General features: G+C 41.0%; 1 protein-coding gene across 2 annotated transcripts in view; it reads right to left on the bottom strand.

Annotated features, from left to right (window-relative positions):
• Positions 1-3050: 3050 nt before the first annotated feature.
• Positions 3051-23891, bottom strand: part of LOC131684736 (b(0,+)-type amino acid transporter 1) — a 164100-nt gene continuing 143259 nt past the window's right edge. For both annotated transcript variants that reach the window (XM_058967859.1, XM_058967858.1), the window contains exon 11: positions 3051-4817. In XM_058967859.1, coding sequence (XP_058823842.1) covers positions 4747-4817 — 71 coding nt within the window. In that variant the 3' untranslated portion in view covers positions 3051-4746. The remainder of the gene's footprint in view (positions 4818-23891) is intronic.

Raw genomic sequence — 23891 nt, 5'->3', positions numbered from 1 at the left:
GGCTTCAATATATTCAATCAAAACCTCACCGCCTCATTCAAACTCAATGATCCTGCTTCAGTTTACGTCGCAGAACTTGCTGCTATTCAGTATACCCTTGGGATCATTGATACATTGCCCACCGATCATTACTTTATTGTCTCGGATAGCCTCAGCTCAATCGAGGCTCTCCGATCAATGAAACCTAGAAAGCACATTCCATATTTTCTAGGGAAAATCTGGGAGCGCCTGCGTGATTTGTCTGTAAGATCGTACAAGATTACCTTAGTTTGGGTTCCCTCGCATTGCTCCATTCCAGGTAATGAAGAAGCGGACTCTTTAGCTAAGGCGGGCACTTTGCAAGGTGACATATATGAAAGACCAATTAGCTTCAGCGAATTTTTCAGTATTACTCATCAGAGAACCCTCGAAAGTTGGCAAACTTCATGGAGCAATGGTGAACTGGGAAGGTGGCTACATTCGATAATCCCTAAGGTATCGACGAAACCTTGGTTCGGGGGGATGGATGTGGGTCGGGATTTCATTCGCGTGATGTCTCGGCTCATGTCCAATCACTACACGCTGGACGCTCATCTCCGGCGTATTGGGCTCGCGGATAGCGGTATCTGCGCTTGTGGCAACGGTTATCACGAGATCGAACGTATTGTCTGGGCATGCGCCGAGTACTGTTCTGCCAGATCTCAACTATTCGATTCCCTTCGGGCCCGAGGAAGATAACCCAATGTCCCGGTTCTAGATGTACTAGCAATACACGTTCCTAATAACCATCAATATCCAAATTTAACCCGCCCTATCTTTTCTCTTATCATTCCCAGAAGTGCCCTCTTCCGCCTACAGTACCCCAACGATGGTCTGATGCGACTCCAAGACGAGACAAAACATCTATCGAATGACCCAACAACACAACACCTACAGTACAACATCACACGCGCAATGCGTTGTGTTTCCGATCCGTATCTGAGCCGTACTACGAAATCGTCTGGAGAAACCCCTGCCGGCTCGAGGAAGACCGCGCGGCGTCACAATACATGATGCATCCATCCGAATCTGTAATCCTGGCCGTTGATTCCCGATGTCGGAAACTGAAAGTTTATATATTCCCTCCCCCCCTGTCTGCCTTGTCCACCCTCTCTCCCATGTCTCTGACATACATATGTATGACTCCCCCCCCCCCTTCTTACCCTTGAATATCATCCCAAAACTTATGTGCCCCCTATCTTCTAGTTTTAGTTGATCAATATTTAATCTCGTTTAGAAATGCCCAACAGTACCACTACTAATTAGCCATAATTAATCCCCCCTAATCTTAAAAAATTGTTTTTCACATATCTCTTTTGGTCTTAAATAAAATTACACTAGTTCACAAGAAAAATGAAGTTGCGAGAAAAAGTGTTTTCTAGATTAATTTTAGGTCGCTGAACACGAAAATCATGCTCAATTACTCTTTCAAAGAAGTTCGAGTTTTTTTTTTATCAAAAAACGTTTTTTTGTTTATCGTTTTGTGTTTTTGCTCTATTTTTTATTACACAAAAATTGAACCACTCCCTCTAGTTATTTCTAGTTAATAAGCTTGTAAAATGTTCCGCTTAGTTAATAATTCATTGCTCCAACAATCTCCCTTCTCAAAATCATAAAGTGCATTACTATACAAAGCACACACAAAATGACCCGTCCTCCTAATCTTACGAATATTATATTATCCTTTCTTGTATATGTATAAGTTAGCTGTAAAGTTTTTTTTAGTTTCATTATTTAAAACAAAATAATATTGAAATGTGTAACCCCCTAGTTTTAAGAAATTCAAAATGTAAAGCAATGAAAAATGGCACCTTTAAGCTAACGCAAACGTCCCTTATCAAATAAACAAATTGAAAAAAGAACTATATCATCTGCGTAAACAAACACGAACAATCCGTCCGGGAGAAGCGCGACAAGAGGTTGCATTCTCACCAAGAAGAGCGTGACGGCCAATACTGAACCTTGGGGAACTCCATTTTCCTCGATGGATCGATCTGATGTACTGCCCCCGATACCGACTCGGAAGCTGCGATTTTTTAAGAATCGTTGGATGTAGTGTCCAAGATTTCCCTGTATTCCCTAGTTATGGAGCTGCCGAAGAACTCCCTCACGCCAAACGGTATTGTAGGCTTTGTCGATATCAAGTGCTGCGCAGTCGGAGTGGACGCCATCCTTCATTGATTGCTTGCCCGAGAATTTCTGCAAGGGAATCAAGGTATGCCCTGATTCCCGCAACCTTTCGGAATGCAAACTGGCGTTGATCCAGAAGGTTCCGTTGCTCTAGGATCGTGACTAGTCTGCGATTAACCATTTGCTCAAAAAAATTTCCGACACAAGGTAGAAGACTTATGGGTCTGAAGTCTTTAGGAGATCTCTTCACTTGCGTCCATTTCGGAATCGATATGACGAGTGCAGTTTGCCACGATTCTGGAAGTGGTACGCTTTCCTATATATGTTTGAATCCATCTAGCAATGCCCTCTTGCCCTCGGGTGGCAAGTGTTTGAACAGTGGGTATCTGATATTGTATAGATACCAGTTACTTTACCGCGCGTTGTGCTGAGTGCTTCTGTCATCTCTCTACCAGAGAACGGTCTGTTCCAATCCTGGCTAGTGTAGGAACCGAAAATAACTGGTGACATTTCAATCAACCTCTTGCGTTTGATGAATTCCTGTGGCAGAGAGTCCGTTGCTGAAAGCGAGGCGAAATAGCGGCCGAAGTGATTTGCAATATTGACCAGAACATTAAAAAATTTCAATTTAACATATTGTAGTAATGTTTTTTCATCCTTAAATATTTCCCTAAATATATATTATACCAAATTCGTCCGTACTATTCTCATTTTCCCAAAATAAAATGCCAAAAAATCCTTTTTTGCCGCAAGAGATAGTGCCCCCCTTAATGATTTCTTGATGTTATTCTATTTTATTAACAAAGTTTCATGATGAATTATTTTATTTTATTTAATATAGTTGAATATATGAAGATGATTGAAGGCTTTAAACAACATTATTAAACAACATCAAATCGGGATTTTTGTTAAAATAATTTACTCTTTATTTCAAATTCCTTTTGTGTTTTGCATATAATAGTTATGATTAGTGATACATGTCTACCGTTACATAGGTTGCTCATTTCAGTAAGTACTTATATGTCAACTTTTTTTTCCACGACTAGTCGACAATATTTTATAGGCTACGCTCTGTACTATCACGACTGTTTGCATAAATTCTTGCAATCTCACAACAAATTAACCGATTGCATATTTTTTGTCACATTTTTTCTGTTGCAATTAAGTATTACCAATGTATGACTAATTATTTCTTCTACGTACTTTCAGTGAGATAGTATAGCATTTAAAAAAATAAAGTATAAATAAAAGCTAAACAAACTAATTGCATGCCGGTCCGTCGATACGGAATGATAGCTCCATAGTGTACCGATCGGATCGGCAGCAAACACACTACAAACAACTTACGTAATGTTAGAATCCTACCGGTTACGAATAGATACAACAATAGGATGTGTTTTGCATTGAATCTCAATTATTCACATTTGGTATTTGCTCCCCATTTCGAGGATTCATGTTTAGTTAAATTATAAAAATCTTAACATTCCAGGCTGAAGCTGAAATGCTTAGTTGGACGAGTTTTCTCGTTCGCTGAGTGTGATAGGGTAAAAATTTTAATTGCATCAGCTCCTGCACCAAACTGATGGGGCAATGATCGGTCCCCAAATTGTTACTCTCTTGATTTTATATTTAAATTAAATATATACCGGCTGAACGACAGTTTCAATCATAAATATAAGACCATTCAGGGATCGACCATTCGGGAATGATCCGTGCAGCTTTGCTTTTCTGTGCCATCATAAGACAGATGTCCAAATATTATCCAAATGCTACTTCAAATATCACACGTAGGGTAAACATGAACCGCTCTTCTAGGGAGCAAAGGTTTTTGGTAAACTAAGTTCTATGCATAGTATAAACTAATTATTGCAGTATACGGACACGAAGAGAAAATAATGCATACTTTTTGTGCCGCTTTTGGCCGAAAAAAAACTACATGTGCCCTGATTGATTTTCAGCGTCTCTGTGGATACCGTCGTTCGGAGCAACTTTACCTACATGGGGCTCAATCAAAAACCCTAACTTTTCTCGTCTTTTGTAACTTATTGTTGACATTTCCGAACGACGGTGATCTGATTGGTCTTGTTCTCAAAGGTTTGCTTAAATGGTTTATAAAAATAGTCTTTTTCATTAAAAACATTCGGTTCCGGTACATACAAATCCGTACTGATGGCGACCTTCACTGGGTTTGAACCTTTTCCTGTATAATTTTCCAAAATAGAGAAAACAAATATCCGTTCATATATTTTATTTTGATTTTGAGCAGTGTTTCCTTGCTGTGTCTTTGCTGTTGCTTTTTCATTAACTGAACTTGATGCATATTTGGTGTTGCTTCTGTCCCCACTTAATGGCTCCTTCAGTCATCGATTGGCACATTCTTTCCGTATGCTGCATTCATTATTACGCCGATTGGTTTGATGCATATATATTTAAAATGTGTCACTTCAATCTGTTTGATATTGCTATAGGATTTGTTTCGTTTGGGTTTGTAGTTAAGTTTGCTATTTTGAAGCCTTTTTTCGAATACATATTTTTGAGTTTACAGTTGAATAGATTTAATGAGTGATTGTGTCTTTTCTCCACGGTTGCAACTCGGTTTCAGTCAAACATGGCCATCGTGGTGGTGGGTACGACCTCGAAAAGCATTCGGAAGAATAGTGTAAAATTGTCTGGAAATATAAGGAAAAAAAAGTATTTAAAATATCCTCTTCAGCAAAGTTGTTTCTTTTTTTTTTTTATTCATTTCGTTTATTTGATAGGCACAAATGCGTTAGCTTGGCGGTGCCAAATGGTTTTGTTTTTACATTTTGGATATCTTAAAACTAGGAGGTTACAATGTTGAAATATTTTTTTTACAAAGGAAAAGAAAGTTTACAGCTATCTTAAGACTAGAAATAAGATTCAATATACAAAAGAGGGCCAAAAGATTTTTTTATGAAAAAATTTAAAACAAGGGATTCACTTTGATATACAAGAGGGGGAGTAATAGTATTTTACGAAATATTTTACGGTTATCTTAAAACTAACAATATAGTTTAGTACACAAAAGGGGGAACAAATATTTATGAGAAATTTCACAGAAATCTTAAAACTAGGGATTCAATTCTATTTACAAGATGGAGGACAAGAGTTTCAATAAAGAGTAAAAATTATAGCTATCTTAAAACTAGGAATACAGAATACTAATTTGAATTTTTTAATTAAAACTTATGCTTGGTCAAGATATTCAAAGGGTGGCTTATTTCCGCATCAGTCAGCAGTTGTATCAAGGACAGGGGAGAGACAGGGAAAGAAGAGCAAAACTTGCAACTTTCGCTCGAACGGCGGGGGGGGGGAGGGGGATCAGCGTATCAAATTTGCGCCTCAGTATAGTAAGTCGTCGAGTACCGGATTGGCGGATGGTATTCTTCGGACCCGCGGGGAATCCTTCAAAAGTCATCGGACATCGAGTCGTTTCCTTCTATGCAGGCGTAGTGGTAAGGGCGATGGCGGTTACATAGTGGCACTCTGGAGCTGATCGGTTCCACAAGGCAGGAGGAAACTCTAAAAACGAGAAATAAAAGAGAGGGGCTAAATTGGGATATTTATCGTTTTTATGAAGGTATAAATAAGGGACATATAGGGGAAATCACGAGTTGCCAGCATATCTCGGACTGGTACATTGGGTGGTCTACCTCGGGCCCGAAGGGATTCCTTTAACTGAGACCTGGCGTCACAATACCCGGCGCACACCCAGACAACGTGTTCGATGTCGTGATAGCCCTCGTCACAAGCGCACAGACTACTCTCCGCAAGCCCAATACGCCGCAAATGCGCATCCATGGTGTAGTGATTGGACATAAGTCGGGACATTACACGAATAAAATCCCGACCCACATCCATCCCCCCGAACCAAGGCTTCGTTGATACCTTTGGGATAATCGAATGTAGCCATCGTCCAAGTTCCCCGTTGCTCCACGAGGTTTGCCAACTGTTGAGTGTCCTCTGACGACAAATACTAAAAAATTCGTTGAAGCAGATTGGTCTTTCGTATATGTCACCATTTAATGCGCCCACCTTTGCTAATGAGTCGGCCTTTTCATTGCCCGGGATAGAACAATGAGAGGGGACCCAAACAAAGGTAATCTGATAAGATTTTTCAGATAACGTACACAAGGACTCCTGTATCTTCCCCAGAAAATACGGGAATTGCTTTTTAGGCTTCACCGCACGAAGAGCCTCGATAGAGCTGAGGCTGTCCGAAACGATGAAGTAGTGATCTGTGGGCAGAGTGTCGATGATCCCAAGGGTGTACTGAATTGCAGCTAACTCTGCGACGTAAACTGAAGCGGGATCATTGAGCTTGAATGAAGCGGTGATAGTATTGTTGAAGATACCGAAGCCAGTGGACCCATCGAGATTTGATCCGTCAGTGTAAAACATTTTGTCGCAGTCGACTTCTCGGAATTTATTAAAAAATATATTGGGGATCACCTGCGGGCGTATATGGTCCGGGATTCCACGAATCTCTTCCTTCATGGATGTGTCGAAGAATACAGTAGAATCAGAAGTATCTAGGAAACGGACACGGTTGGGATTGTACGAAGAAGGATTGATGCTCTGTGCCATGTAGTCGAAGTACAAGGACATAAAACGGGTTTGAGAATTAAGCTCGACGAGCCTCTCGAAATTTTGAATTACCAACGGGTTCAGAATGTCGCATCGGATGAGCAATCGATATGAGAGTTCCCAAAATCGATTTTTTAGCGGAAGAACGCCCGCCAGCACTTCGAGACTCATCGTATGGGTCGAGTGCATGCAACCCAAGGCAATGCGCAAGCAACGATACTGGATTCTCTCCAGTTTGATGAAGTGTATGTTCGCAGTGGAGCGGAAACAGAAACACCCGTACTCCATCACCGACAATATCGTTGTTTGGTACAACCTGATCAGGTCTCCTGGGTGAGCACCCCACCATGTTCCAGTTATTGTTCGGAGAAAATTGATCCTTTGTTGGCATTTCTGTTTCAGATACCTAATGTGACATCCCCAGGTACCTTTAGAGTCGAACCAGACCCCGAGATATTTAAATGTGAAAACCTGGTTGATCGTTGCACCCATTAATAAAAGCTGGAGTTGCGCCGGCTCACGCTTCCTAGAAAAAACAACCAACTCAGTTTTCTCCGTGGAGAACTCAATACCCAGCTGAAGAGCCCAAGCAGACAAATTGTCCAAGGTATTTTGTAATGGTCCTTGCAAGTCGGCAGCTTTGGGCCCTGTAACAGAGACCACCCCGTCGTCTGCAAGTTGCCTTAGCGTGCATGAATTGGCAAGACAATCGTCAATGTCATTCACGTAAAAATTGTAGAGCAGGGGACTTAGACATGAGCCCTGGGGAAGACCCATGTAGCTAAATCGCGATGTTGTTAAATCGCCATGCGAAAAGTGCATGTGCTTTTCAGACAACAGGTTTAGCAAAAAGTTATTTAAAATTGGTGAAAGACCATGCTGGTGCAGCTTCTCTGACAGAATGTTGATAGAAACTGAGTCAAAAGCCCCCTTAATATCCAAAAAGACTGATGCCATCTGCTCTTTGTTAGCATAGGCCATTTGGATTTCTGTAGAAAGCAACGCAAGGCAATCGTTCGTCCCTTTGCCTTTGCGGAAGCCAAATTGTGTATCTGACAGTAAGCCATTTGCTTCAACCCAATTGTCGAGGCGAAACATGATCATTTTCTCGAACAACTTCCGAATACAGGACAGTATTACAATCGGCCGATACGAGTTGTGGTCGGAGGCTGGTTTTCCTGGTTTTTGGATGGCGATGACCTTCACTTGCCTCCATTCATAAGGGACAATGTTGCCCTCAAGAAACTTGTTAAATAAATTCAACAGGCGCCTTTTTGCAGTGTCAGGCAGATTCTTCAGCAAGTTGAATTTGATTCTGTCTAACCCTGGGGCGTTATTGTTGCACGATAAGAGAGCAAGTGAGAACTCCACCATCGAAAACGGTGTTTCGTTCGCGGTATCATGAGAAGACGCGGCGCGGCACGTTTTCTGTACCGGGACAGAGTCCGGACAGATCTTCTTGGCGAAAGCGAATATCCAACGGTTTGAATATTCCACGTTCTCGTTGGTAGTATTATGATTACGCATACGTCGAGCCGTACCCCAAAGAGTGCTCATCGCTGTTTCTCTCGTTAACCCGTCGACGAACCGGCGCCAATAACTGCGTTTTTTGGCTTTCATTAGACTCTTCATTCGCCTTTCTAACGACGCGTACTGTTGATAGCTAGCGGGTAACCCGTCTTCCCGGAAGGCCTTATATGCAGTGGACTTTTCCGCGTACAGCTCTGAGCACTCTTTATCCCACCACAGGGTGGGAGACCGTCCATGGGTATTCGCGCTGGGTACTGGTTTAGTCTGAGCTTGATTCGCACTGTCGAGAATCAAGCCAGCCAAAAACCTGTACTCTTCCTCCGGAGGAAGTTCTTGAGTGGATTCGATTTTAACGGATATCGCGGTCGCGTAACTCTTCCAATCAATGTTCCGTGTGAGGTCATACGAGACATTGATTGTTTCCGATGGTCTTGAACCGTTAGCAATTGAAATCACGATAGGCAAATGATCGCTACCGTGGGGATCAGGGATCACCTTCCACATGCAATCTAACTGTAGCGATGTCGAGCAAAGCGATAAATCCAACGCGCTTGCGCGTGCTGGTGGTGTAGGAATCCGCGTCATTTCTCCCGTGTTTAAGATGGTCATGTTGAAATTATCGCAAAGATCTTGGATTAATGTTGATCTATTATCATCATGAAGACAGCCCCATACCGTACCGTGCGAGTTAAAGTCTCCCAGAACTAGCCGCGGTGCCGGTAAGGATTCCGTGATATTACAAAGCGTTCGATGCCCTACCGAGGCTCTAGGAGGAATGTAGATGGAAGCAATGCAAAGGTCTTTACCTTTGATTAAAACTTGACAAGCGACAATTTCAATGCCTGGTGTCGAAGGGAGGTTAATTCGGTTGAAAGAATAGCACTTTTTGATCCCCAAAAGTACTCCTCCATAGGGGTTTTCTCGATCCAGACGAATTATATTAAAGTCGTGGAAGTTGAGATTTATATCGGAAGTTAACCAAGTTTCACATAATGCGAAAGCATCACATTTTAAACTATTTAGTAAAAATTTAAAGGAATCGATTTTCGGGAGGATACTTCTGCTGTTCCACTGTAGAACAGTGATCGAATCGGTGACCTCGTTCGATGACTTAGCCATCGAAGGATACGATCGCTGCAAGGAGGGGCCATTTAGTAGTCAACTGCTTCAAAAATGTTTGCACTATAGGGAGAAAACGTATCAGAAGGCTTTTAAGAGGATCAGTAACATTGAAAGCTGTGAAAATTAAGTCCACTATGTCAGAAAATTTCATTAGTCCGCTACTGGACTGAGTATCTGTTTGAAAAAAGGGGACACTTGGGGTTTTGGATGTCCCTGGAAGTGGTGGGTACTCCTTGTTAGAATTAATATTTCCAAGTCCTGGAGCAAATTGCTTCGGCTTTTGTGCATCACTTCCGTTGGATTTATTGGTTGTAGATGGCGCACTCTGAGTGGACGACACCTTGGCACCCTTACGAGGCAATGTAGGGGAGGCTGGATTTCTCCTCTTCCTGGATTCCCCTGGGTTAACCAAAGATGTTCCCTCTCGTGGGTCGCCAGATTCTTGCTCAACGTTAGCTAAACCAGCATAGGGATTTTCGGCCAGGACAGATGGCGAAGCATTCTTTAGCATTTCTGCATAAGAACGCCTTGAGCGTTCCTTAAGGGAGCGCTTAATTTTATCCCCGCGCTGCTTGTACGCAGGACATGATTTAAGAGCATGTGAAGGGCCCCCGCAGCAAATACACTTTTCAGTTTCTTTGTCGCAAGAGTCATCCTCATGCTCTCCTTCGCATTTGCCGCATCGTTTCTTATTTCCACAATATGTGGCTGTGTGGCCCAACTGCTTGCAATTGCTGCAGCTCATGACCCGCGGTACAAACAGGCGAACTGGTAGGCGAACCCTGTCAAGGAGGATGTAGTTGGGAAGAGAGGACCCGGCGAATGTCACCCGAAGCGAGCCTGATAGAGAGTAGGTAGTCTTACCTCCCTCGGTGTTTGCGGTATACAATTGTTTGCATTCTAAGATCTTAATCTGTTCAAGAGAGGGGTCCTTAAAGCAGCCAACCCCGTGCTCCAACAGTTCTTCGCATTTCAGGCCCGGTTCGGACACTACCCCATCGATTTCACAGGCCACACAAGGCACATATGCTTTAAATTCCCGTGTAAAGCGCTCACAGCAAGCAATCGCGTTTGCCTGGCCGAGATCATTCACTAGAACACGTATCTTGTTTGCCCGAACACGTGTTATCTGAGCTACTGCCGGGTAATTAGCAGTCAGATCTCGAGAGAGTTTTAATATATTAACCGGTTTCTCTCCGGTCCGAAAATATACCACCCATGGCCCAGAGGAACCTTCTGGGTACTGCTTTATACGGGGAGCAATGCGAGTATTAGGGGGATCAGGGACTTCCATGATTACATCAGATGGTATTTCGCCCTCGGCCATTTAAGCACGAGGGCAGAGCGTTATATAAACGGGAATGTGTCTTATTATTTGATTTGAGTAAAGTAGGGAAAAGGAAAGAAAGCAAACGAGGAAAAAAAATATAGCAAAACTTATCTGCAAACAACGTCGATTGTTCCGCACCAGCGAAAACAATGTACTGGATTTACTGTCGGCACCAGCAGAACGGCAGCTAACGAACGAACAAAGGATGACCTTGACTCACTAAAATTGAACACACCGAACAGCACTGTGAAATATAACGATCCGTTCCGTTCAAAGGTTGGGAGACGTATGAAAAGTTGTTTCTTATTATATGCCCTATAGTTTCGCTGAATAACGTTTTTTATTATTTTCGTAATTGACTAAATAAAAATTTGTTGCTCCGCTTTAGGGGATTAATCACCAAGTTAATACCTCTATAAAATCGGAAATATTTGATGAACAAACTTTATTGAAGACACTATAGCTTAAAAATCGGCTTTTGGAGGTTAACACAATTTTTCCTCAAATTTTCGGCAGCTGAGGAATTCCACGAAGATCCGTCCGAAAATCATTAAAATCGTGACCGACCATCTTAGATTCCGATGAAACTTTGCACGTTTCACCGTCATGGAAGACTAAATATTTTCCACAGGTAATAAGATTATTTTGACTCAAGAGCAACTTTTCAAAAGGGCGTAAACGTTTCTACATGTATGATTTTCAAAAAAAATTTGTTCGGTTACTATATTTTATACAGCAAAACTATCTAAGAACGAGTTACAGGGTATGAATACTTCTGTCTGAAAAAAATATACACTGAAAAAAATGTTGTGTCATTTTTCAAAAAAATAAAAAATTATGATAAAAATTTAAATTGCGAAAAAACCCATTTTTTAAATTTTTTATATTTTGTTACCAAAAACCTGAAGAGAAAAGAAACATTTTGAATGTGATGGCATGATGGAGAAAAAATCGGTAAATTTTTTTTCTTATAATAACTTCGTACATGTTTTTAAATTTCATACTAATTGACATATAAAATTGTAATTTTATTACAGAATATAATTCTAAGCACCATATAAAATCAAAATGCATTTAGTAAAAATTTTCCAAAATGCGATAGATTTCGAGATATTTGAAATTTTGCTACTTCAAAAACAATTAATTCGTGTAATTATGCTCTTTTTAAAAGTTATTCGCATTCATTCGTTTTCGAGCTCTCCATCGAGACAGAGGTTGTTTTTTCTAGTCCGTAGTGCTGTGTGAGGCGATAAAGAATAGTTTTAATCCGCATTCAAGGTTATTTTGCCAGTTCGGTTCGGTCCTCAGTCTTTTGTTCGCGTGTGAGGATTAAACAATAGCCAGCTGTATAAGCTGGATCGGTTCGTCGTTGGACACCAGTTTAAAGCTAAGTGGTTTTTGTCTTTTGTAACACATTTATTGCTTTCTTCCGTCTGCGCGGGCGCTGACCCCGTGCGTTGACGTTTTCTATGGTTCCCTCTCCGGATGGTCAAATGGAAGTTGAATCGGGTTCAACTTCTAAGGCTCCCCCCCGGCCCAAATGCTATCCAGAACTCTCAACTGGTCCATTTGTGGTCTTCTTTCGGCCCAAGACTAAATCACTGAATCTTCTTCAGATTTCTAGAGACCTGACGGAACGGTTCTCGGCTGTGACCGAAATTTCAAAGGTCCGCTCGGACAAGATAAGGGTGTTGCTAGCCAACTCAAAGCAGGCAAACGATATTGCTTGCTGTGAGCACTTTACGCGGGATTATAACGTGTATATTCCGGCTGTAAGAGTACAATCCGAAGGCGTCGTAACCGATGAGAGTTTGACGTGCGAGGATCTGCTGAAGTACGGGGTTGGCCGATTCAGAGACCGCTTACTTCAGCCAGTTAAAATACTTGAGTGCAAACGTTTGCACTCAGTAGTAGTTGCGGGGGATGGTTCAAAAACGTACCCCCAATCAAACTCTTATGGGGTGATCTTCGCTGGTACCGCTTTGCCAAATTTCGTCCTCTTGCACAAGGTTCGTCTGCCTGTGCGTCTGTTTGTGCCGCGGGTCATGAATTGCACAAAGTGTAAACAACTGGGTCACACAGCCACCCATTGTAGCAACAAGGCCCGCTGTGGAAAATGCGGGGAGAATCATCTAGATGATTCGTGCAGTAGGCAAGCCGAAAAGTGTCCTTACTGTGCGGAGAGTCTGCATGATATCTCGGCATGTCCCGCGTACAAACTACGCGGGGATAAACTGAAACGTTCCCTTGCGGGACGATCCAAACATTCTTTCGCAGAAATGTTAAAGAATGCTACGCCACCATCCTCAGCAAACATCTATACTCACTTGCCTCCTGACGAGGGCGAGGCTGGTAACCCACAAGAGGGAACATCTACTAGGGTGCCTAGAATTTATAGGAAGAGGAGGAACACTTCCTCTCGTAAAGTTCCTTGTAAAGGCCAGAAGGTGTCCCTTGAGGGGGCTCCGAAAGTCACATCTATTGGAAGTGTTGCAACCAAACCGAAGCAATTAGCTCCTGGTCTCGGAGGATTAAGCTCAGAGAAGGAGTTCCCAGCACTTCCAGGAACATCAAAAATCCCAAGTGTTCCTTTGTTTCAGTTCGAGAGTAATCACAGCACTGGAATTATAAAACTCTCAGACATAGTGGACTGGATAATAAAAACTTTCAATATTACTGATCCTATTAAAAGTCTTATGTTAGCTTTTCTCCCTACAGTGAGAACATTTTTGAAGCAGTTGACTGCTAAATGGCCCCTCCTCTCAGCGATTGTATCCTTCGATGGCTAACTCATCGAACGAGGTCACGGATTTGATCACTGTTCTACAGTGGAATTGCAGAAGTATCATCCCGAAAATTGATTCCTTCAAAATTTTAATAAATAATTTGAGTTGCGATGCATTTGCATTATGTGAAACTTGGTTAACTTCCGACATAGAACTCAACTTCCACGACTTTAATATTATTCGCCTGGATCGAGATACCCCCTATGGAGGAGTGCTTTTGGGGATCAAAAAGTGCTATTCCTTCTACAGAATTAACCTTCCCTCGATAACAGGTATTGAAGTTGTCGCTTGTCAAGTAACAACCAAAGGCAAAAGCCTTTGCATAGCTTCCATATATATTCCCCCCAACACCGCGGTTGGGCACCGACGGCTACAAGACATCTTAGAATCCCTGCCAGCACCGCGACTAGTTTTAGGAGACTTTAACTCTCACGGTACAGCATGGGGTTGCCTCTATGATGATAACCGGTCTTCCTTAATTCAGGATCTTTGCGATAACTTCAATTTGACAATTTTAAACACGGGTGAAATGACACGGATTCCTGCTCCTCCAGCGCGCCCGAGCGCCTTAGACTTGTCCCTTTGCTCAACATCGCTGCGGTTAAATTGCACGTGGAAGGTAATGCCTGATCCCCACGGCAGCGACCATCTGCCGATTGTAGTCTCAATCAATAACGGTTCAAGGCCATTGAAATCAATCAATATTTCGTATGACCTTACACGAAATATCGATTGGAAGAGCTATGCTGCCGCGATATCCGACAACATCGAATCTACCCAAGAACTTCCTCCGGAGGAAGAGTACAGCTTTTTGGCTGGCTTGATTCTCGACAGCGCGAATCAAGCTCAGACTAGGCCAGTACCCGGCGCGAACATACAAAAACGTTCTCCCAATCCCTGATGGGATAAAGAGTGCTCAGACGTGTACGCAGAGAAGGCCGCCGCGTTTAAGACCTTCCGGAACGACGGGTTACCCGCTAGTTTTCGACAGTACGCGACGTTAGACAAGCGAATGAAGAGTTTGATGAAAGCCAAAAAACGCGATTATTGGCGCCGGTTCGTCGACGGATTAACGAGAGAAACATCGATGAGCACTCTTTGGGGAACAGCCCGACGTATGCGAAATCGAAACAGTACTAATGAGAGCGTGGAATATTCAAACCGTTGGATATTCGATTTCGCCAAGAAGGTTTGTCCGGATTCCGCCCCGGCACAGAAGATTTACCGCGCCGCGTCTCCTCACGATAGCGCGAACGAAACACCTTTTTCGATGGTGGAGTTCTCACTTGCTCTCTTGTCGTGTAACAATAAATCTCCGGGGCCAGACAGAATCAAATTCAACTTGTTGAAGAATCTGCCTGACTCTGCCAAGAGACGCTTGTTGAACTTATTTAATAAGTTTCTCGAGGCTAACATTGTCCCACTCGATTGGAGACAAGTGAAGGTCATCGCCATCCAAAAACCAGGAAAACCAGCCTCCGACCACAATTCGTACCGTCCGATCGCAATGCTATCCTGTATCCGGAAGTTGTTCGAGAAAATGATCCTATCCCGCCTCGACAATTGGGTCGAAGCAAATGGCTTACTGTCAGATACACAATTTGGCTTTCGCAAAGGCAAAGGGACGAACGATTGTCTTGCGTTGCTCTCAACTGAAATTCAAATGGCCTATGCTAGCAAAGAGCAGATGGCATCAGTGTTCCTAGATATTAAGGGGGCTTTTGATTCAGTTTCGATCAACATTCTTTCAGAGAAGCTGCACCAGCATGGTCTTTCAGCGACTTTAAACAACTTTTTACTAAACTTGTTGTCGGAAAAGCACATGCATTTTTCGCATGGTGACTTATCGACATCACGATTTAGCTACATGGGCCTTCCCCAGGGCTCATGTCTAAGCCCCCTTTTATACAATTTCTATGTCAACGACATTGATGAATGTCTTGACAATTCCTGCACGTTAAGGCAACTTGCAGACGATGGCGTGGTGTCTGTTACGGGACCCAAAGCTGTCGATCTACAAGGACCATTACAGAATACCCTGGACAATTTGTCTGCTTGGGCTATTAAGCTGGGTATCGAATTCTCCACGGAGAAAACTGAGCTAGTTGTATTTTCAAGGAAGCGTGAACCAGCACAAGTACAGCTTCTATTAATGGGTCAAACTATCGCTCAGGTCTTCACAGTAAAATATCTAGGGGTCTGGTTCGACTCGAAAGGTACTTGGGGATGCCATATTCGGTATCTGAAACAGAAATGCCAACAAAGGATCAACTTTCTTCGTACAATAACCGGAACATGGTGGGGTGCCCACCCAGGAGACCTAATTAGGTTGTATCAAACAACGATACTGTCGGTAATGGAATACGGATGCTTCTGCTTTCGCTCCGCCGCGAACATACATTTCATCAAACTCGAAAGAATTCAGTATCGTTGTTTGCGTATCGCCTTAGGGTGCATGCAGTCGACCCATACGATGAGTCTCGAAGTGCTGTCGGGCGTTCTCCCGTTGAAAAATCGATTTTGGGAACTCTCATATCGATTGCTCATTCGATGCGATATCTTGAACCCGGTCGTGATTGAAAATTTCGAAAGGCTTGTTGAGCTCAATTCTCAGACCCGTTTCATGTCCCTGTACTTTGACTACATGGCGCAGAATATTAACCCTTCTTCTTACAATCCCAACCGTGTGCATTTCATAAATACTTCTGAATCTACTGTTTTCTTCGACACATCCATGAAAGACGAGATTAGTGGAATTCCGGACCACATACGCCCACAAGTGGTTCCAAACATTTTTTATAATAAATTCCGAGAAGTCGACTGTTCTAAGATGTTTTATACTGACGGATCAAACCTCGAAGGATCCACTGGCTTCGGTATTTTCAATCAAAAGTTCACCGCCTCCTACAAACTCAGTGACCCTGCTTCAGTTTACGCCGCAGAACTAGCTGCCATTCAGTATACCCTTGGAGTCATTGAAACATTACCCGCAGACCATTACTTCATCGTTTCGGATAGCCTCAGTTCCATTGACGCTATTCGCTCGATGAAACAAGGCAAGCACTCCTCGTATTTTTTGGGGAAAATACGGGAGCTACTGAGTGCTTTATCTGACAACTCTTTCCAGATTACCTTGGTATGGGTTCCTTCTCATTGCTCCATTCCGGGCAATGAGAAGGCAGACTCCTTAGCTAAGGTGGGTGCCTTAGAAGGAGACGTTTACGAAAGACCAATTTGCTTCAGCGAATTTTTCAGTATTACTCATCAGAGAACCCTCGAAAGTTGGCAAACTTCGTGGAGCAGTGGAGAGCTGGGAAGGTGGCTACATTCGATAATCCCTAAGGTATCGACGAAACCTTGGTTCAAGGGGATGGATGTGGGTCGTGACTTCATTCGTGTGATGTCCCGACTCATGGCAAACCATTACACGCTGGATGCACATCTCCGGCGTATTGGGCTCGTGGATAGTGGTATCTGCGCTTGTGGCGACGGCTATCACGACATCGAGCACATTGTCTGGGCGTGCACCGAGTACAGTTCCGCTAGGTCTCGGCTAATGGATACCCTGCGGGCCCGAGGAAGACCAACCAACGTCCCGGTTCGAGATGTGCTGGCAAGCCGCGATGTTCTCTATATGTCCCTTATATACACCTTTGTGAAAACCATCAATATACAAGTCTAACTGCCCCTTGTTATCTCCTTATCATTCTCAGAACGCTCTTCCACCTGTATCAAACCATCTGTATCGAATGAGCCAACAAACACGGGACCTACGGCACGAACATAACACGCTTAACTCGAAATGTAGCCGATCCACATCTGAGCCGTACTACGAAATCGTCTGGAAAAACCCCTGCCATCTTGAGGAGGACCACCCGGCGTCCCAGTACATGATTCCCCTGATGAAGGCCACCCGAGTTTGTAATCCATCCGTTGATCTCACGATGCCTGAAACTGAAATAATTTTCTCTCCCTGCCATCTTTGTCTACCCTCCCTCCCCTGACTCTTATACCCAGAAGTAACACCCCTACCCCCCCCCCCCCCAATATCATCACGAAGCATTTAGCTCTTCTTGTCTCTTCTAGTTTTAACTATTATATTATATAATCTCGTTGAAATTGCCCGACTCTACTACCCACAAAAATAACTATAATTACGAATCTTTACAAAATTCAATCATGCCCTCTAGTTATGCCTAGTTTTAAGTTAGTCGTAAAAAATTGTCCCCCTTAATTAAACATTATTTGCTCCAATAATCTCACTGATAAAAATGTCAAACCATATTGCCACAAAAACTAAATGACCCCCCTAATCTTACGAAAACAATATTATCCCCTTGTGTAGATATATAAGATAGCTATAAAATCGCATTAGTTTCATTTAAAAAAAATCAATATGTAATTCCCTAGTTTTAAGCAATTTAAAATGTAAAACAAAACAAAATTGGCACCTTTAAGCTAACGCAACGTGCCTTATCAAATAAACGATCTGAATAAAAAAAAAAAGTTATTCGCGTTACCCCATCATAAAATGTCAAAAATTTAATGTTTCTCGTTTTAAAGACGTAAAAGCAACTCTTTTAGTGTATTTGGATCATGGAGAAGCTTTCAATAAAAAAGTTTTCCTTACAACAACTTTTGACATATCTTTATAATTCTTACTATTTACAGTCAAAATACAATTTTCTTTTTGAATGTGATTCTAAACGCCATTTTAAATCGAAATGCTCCTAACAAAAATTTTCTAAAATGTAGTAGTTCTCGAGATATTTTAACTTTTGTTTTAACAACACAATTATTTTGTGTTATTACGACCTTTTCATAAATTAGTCGCGTTTCTCCATCAACAATAATAGGTTTTTCAAAAGGTCCGTAAACTTTCCTGCAGCTTTCTCTTTGATATCTAGGCGATATTGTGAAACATTTGAAAGTTACATGAAAACAACCAAAATATATTTCGACTATATAGTTTAATCATCAGACCCTATGGTTGAAATATATTTTGGTTGCTTTCATGTAACTTTCAAATGGTTTACAATATCGCCTTCATGTCAAAAAGAAAGTTGCAGGAAAGTTTACGGGCCTTTTGAAAAACCTATTATTTTTGATGGAGAAATGCGACTAACTTATGAAAAGGTCGTAATAAAACACAATAATTGTGTTGTTAAAACAAAAGTTAAAATATCTCGAGAACTGCTACATTTTAGAAAATTTTTGTTAAGAGCATTTCGATTTAGAATGGCGTTTAGAATCATATTCAAAAAGAAAATTGTATTTTTGACTGCAAATAGTAAGAATTATAAAAATATGTCAAAAGTTGTTGTTAGGAAAACTTTTTTATTGAAAGCTTCTCCATGATCCAAATACACTAAAAAAAGTTGCTTTTACGTTTTTAAAACGATTAACATTAAATTTTTCACATTTTATGATGGGGTAACGCGAATAACTTTTAAAAAGAGCATAAACACACGAATTAATTGTCTTGAAGGAGCAAAATTTCAAATATCTCGAAAACTATCGCTATTTTTTTGGAAGATTTTTGTTAAATGCATTTTGATTTTAAATGGTGCTTAGAATTATATTCTGTAATAAAATTACAATTTTGTATGTCAATTAGCATGAAATTTAAAAACATGTACGAAGTTATTGTTAGAAAAACTTTTTTACCGATTTTTTCTCCATCATGCAATTTCATTCAAAATGTTTCTTTTCTCTTTAGGTTTTTGGTAACAAAATATAAAAAATTTAAAAACATGGGTTTTTTCGCCTTTTAAATTTTTATCATAATTTTTTGTTTTTTTTTTTGAAAAATGACACAACATTTTTTTCAGTGTATATTTTTTTCAGAGAGAAGTATTCATTCCCTGTAACTTGTTCTCAGAGAGTTTTGCTGTATAAAATACAGTAATCGAACAAGAAATTTTTGAAATTCATGCACGTAGAAACGTTTACGCCCTTTTGAAAAATTGCTCTTGTATCAAAATATTCCAATTGCCAGAGAATATCATGGAGATTCATACAGTGAACACACTTGCAAAGTTTCGTTCGAATCGACGATGGTCATATTTTGCGGAGGTCTGTCATACAGTGCGCCGCTAGAATGTATTTCGTTAGAATTCGATTACCGAGCACTTTTTCGGATCTGCACATACACGGTACTTGCTACACCACAATCAGTGAAGGTTTGGAGCTGTTGTTGGAGTAACCTACCTGAGCGGATGACACGAAATATTTTGAGATAGTCTGCGAAGGACCGGCAAGGAGTCTTCAACATTAAATACATGTCATTGAAGGAAAACGGAGACATGAACAGTTACAAGTGGCTTCCCTGGGTTATTCCTGAAGTAAGGAGTAAATGTGGGTGCCTAGTAACGACCAACGACAACCATCATATCTCGATCTGTGAGCTAGACTCGAAAAACCGGTAAAAATACCGTTGATTCCAAAATTCTCCAGTTCCAGACAATTGTTATATCGTGGTTCACTCTATACCAACCAGCATAGGCATGTGAATGTGGTGGTAATCCTTTGACAGTGTGTTGAAGAAACGTATGTACGTATAGCGAGAGATGAAGTGATTTTATATGCTTGCAACAATTGCAAGCGGCTTTAACTGCAAAATTGCAAGCGATGCTAACATTATTTGCAAGTGATTGTCGCTTGCAATAATTGCAAGAGATTTTTGTTTTGGGTGTACTTCAAATATATGCAATATGTTTTGACCCATAACAACATATATGGAACCTTAAGGGAAACTTAAAAGTTTCATCCACAAAGCATTAGTTACCGATTATCCCGCTATTTTAAGACACTTTTCGCTTCACCTTTAGTTTGATTTAACATTCGAAATTTCTTGCAATGGTATTGTTAATGACAGATTTGACTGATTTAATATCCGAAAAGGGAGTTCTAACAGTTATAAGAAATATCTCATCACACAGTTAGGTGGATTAAAAGCGTTTTTATGTTTGTGTATGCGTTGGGATGGAATTTTCATGTCGAAATGTTTTTGGCGATTTGTAGGTACGGGTAATGAGACTATTGACCCATACGTTTCTTATTACGAGACGCGTTTTTTATAATTAAGGTATCTGACAACATGCTTCTGTAGGCATTTCTAAAGCACCGGTGGACTGACCTGGATTTGCGCCTACTGAAAGGCTGGTATTTGTTGGAGATTTTGGGTAAAGATGCTGAATCCCTCTGGTATAAAAACTCATTATCTCTAACGTTTGTTTGATTTTTACCACTTGTCAATGTCAGTCCAATCGAGCACGAGACCTGTCAGTGACCCTCGTTCGAGAAGGATTCGAAAAGTATTCAAAGTAAAAAAATAACTGGCTTTAAGAAAATTTCTTAAATATTGTTTTGTATCTCAATGTATCGCATTTTTGTAGCCTTCATATTTTCTACAAAAAATTTAACCCTCTAGCGCCCATTTTTTTCTGCTTGAAAAAAATTTTGTAGGTGGGCTTCGTGATGAGAAAAAGGAAAATAATGTTGATAATTACTGTAAGTAATGGGTTTTTCATTAAAGCCTTGAATAAGTAAGCCGCCTAGAGGCGGTGTTGGGCACCTGAGCGAATAAAAAACAAAAACTTTTTTTTCTTCTAGTTACTTAAATACAGATGGTTGACCATATTTTCGCTCTAACCATGTCAAGCCGTTTATACACAAAACAGTTTTTTTCCACGTTTTCCTCGAGTTTTCAACTTTGAGCTTCTATTGCCTTTGACAGAAAACTACGAATATTCAAGCAATGTGTGTGTATTAAAAGTTTGAGCGTTGGGATAAAATTCTAGTGCGGGTGACAACATACAATCATTTTTAGTAGTTTTATTTAGAATTTTGTAGAGACCGCCTAGAGGCGATGGTGGGAACTAGAGGATTAAACTGATATTATGAACAAATTTGCTGAAGACACCAAATCTCTTACTATTTTTGAAGAGTTACTTCTCCATAATTATTACTAGGAGCTTTTATCACCATAATTATTATATCAAAATATGCGCTTTTTATGTTGAAAAGCTTCTTTGAGGTTGTTAAACCTTCAAAGTCGATGGTTTCGAAATTATGTGATACCATTAGAAAAGGTTTTGAACATTTATGGCTATTCGGCCATCTATGGAACATGTCCTTCAATGCCAGCTTCCTTCTCCGAACAGCCTATCTAGGCTTATCTAAGCCGTGTAGTGTCGGTAGTGGTTGTTTCAACCGGCTAAGAATTACACTACGGACTTCCTGTTCCGGTGGTAAAAACCCACCAAACAGGGAACCCCAATTCCATAGTGTCATGCGACCCGTACTATGGTTAAAATTGTTGAGGGGGTTTAAAATATTCTCAATGGCGAACGGAGCTTTTACCGGCTGTGGTCCACTAGGAGGTTGATAACAGTGTATTATCTTTCTCCGGACAAAACAAGCCTAAAGGCCGTGTGGCATCCGGCGGGTTGAAGTATCTCAACCAAGAATTGATCCACTGGGTTCCTGTTCCCATGTCGTAAGAGGCGACTGAAAACAGGAATCCTCAAGTCAAGGTGTTTCTCCGTGCCGAGGACTGAATGGCTGGCAGGACTAAAATATGCCAGTCGCGCACGGAGTGTCATGGGTCTTCTTACCCTTGCTGTGTTAAGCGACACAGTGGACGTTTGTTTCTTCGCAAATCTGGGATTCAAATGATGGTCATGTCCCCAATACCCATTTCGGGGTTCGCTATAGGCGATTTGCAGCCAACGTGTTTGGTATATTCTAGTTGCTGTACAAGTGCTGATAATGAAATATGTAGTGCAGTAGCAACGATTATGAATCTATCCCGCCTTGTGCAGGATGGAAAAACTTCCATAGCTTTGGTTCAAGAACCGTATTTCCATACAGGAAACTTCTATGTTGGAAAGCTACTTAACCCCGTCTTCGTAGCTTTCAATAAAAATGGCATGACAAATCCACGTGAAATGCCTCGTGCATGTATACTTGCGAATAGTGCTATTGACGCATGTCTTATATCCGACCTCACAATTCATTTCATCGTCTATTATTCGGCATATTTACCGCATAATGAACTATCATCGCAACTGATGTTGTATATACAGGTGGAGCTAAGATGACACTTTGGTAATCGTAAAATAGTCCAATTCACGATTTCAATTTCCCGGCCGTTTTGACGTTTGCTGCGGGTGAAATGACAGCTGTTGTTTTTGCTTGTTGGGTATAATTTTACACTGCGACCAACGTTTTGTTCGATTGTTTACATTTGGTGAATACGATTTGTAGTAGTTATTTTTCGCAATTTAATAAAATTTTGTAATCTTATTAAATGCGACAATCAGCTAGTTTGCACTGAATATCAAGTCAACGAAGAATAGCTTTGGTTAGAGTTTTTATTTAGAGCATTTTGTTAATTGTGGGTGAAATTAATATTACGGTTCTTGGTACCTCTTTGTCCTCCGATGTGTAAAATCTAACAATAGCTAACCAGAAGTTTATTTATCGATTGATACATCATGGTACATCAATAAAACAAAAGTTATTAGAAACATTGATCCATACTATGTTGTATTTCGACTATGCGAGCTATCAACATCCGTGACGACTGACTTGTGGTTGACTTTTTAATGAACTTTCGTCGTATACTGGCAATGTAATCAAAAAAACGTAGTTTGGATCGCTACAATAAAAATAAAACTGGTTTGTACATACAGTCGAAGACATGATAGTAGAGGAAAATAGGTGGTTGTGGGAAAAGTAAGTTTAACCAATAAAATACTTTCACTTGCTAGTTCTATAGTTATAGAAAACATTCGAAAATTCTTTGTTCGAGCGATCTATTCAATGCGGATGAATGAGAAAATGTCCCGAACTCACACTGCCATGGTGTTGCTTGCTCCCATTTGAATGCCGTAATCTGCTCCTTGGTAAATTTGCATGCACAGTCGACGGACAGACGGATTTGAAAAAAATAAGTTATAAATGTCACTATCGTTCAATGTATTTTCTTGAGGATTTCTCCCTGAGTTGATTGTTACATTTGAGCTGGATGCCATACTGAATCCATTTAGGATTCCGAATCAAATTCCGAATGGTTTGATCTGGATGAAGCAGCTTGATAGTATTTCTAAGTAATTTATACCGAAAAATGAACCTGGTTCTAAACAAAGGCCTTAGTATAAAGGTACGCAAAGAGTGTGCAGAAAGTGAAACCGGCAAAAGTCTACCTATCGAGCAAAATAAGAATCCAACTTTGCTGCAGAAGTATCAGAGATGGATTCCAATTGTGCTCGATAGGTAGCCTTTTTTTGATTTCACTCTTTGAGCAACTGTTCTCTATAGACTGTGGTTCTTAATTGTATTCCGGCCCCAGGGACACTGGA

The sequence above is a fragment of the Topomyia yanbarensis genome, chromosome 2 (assembly GCF_030247195.1).
Source record: "Topomyia yanbarensis strain Yona2022 chromosome 2, ASM3024719v1, whole genome shotgun sequence".
NCBI lineage: Eukaryota > Metazoa > Arthropoda > Insecta > Diptera > Culicidae > Topomyia > Topomyia yanbarensis.
This window is presented reverse-complemented; position numbering and strand designations above follow the sequence as displayed.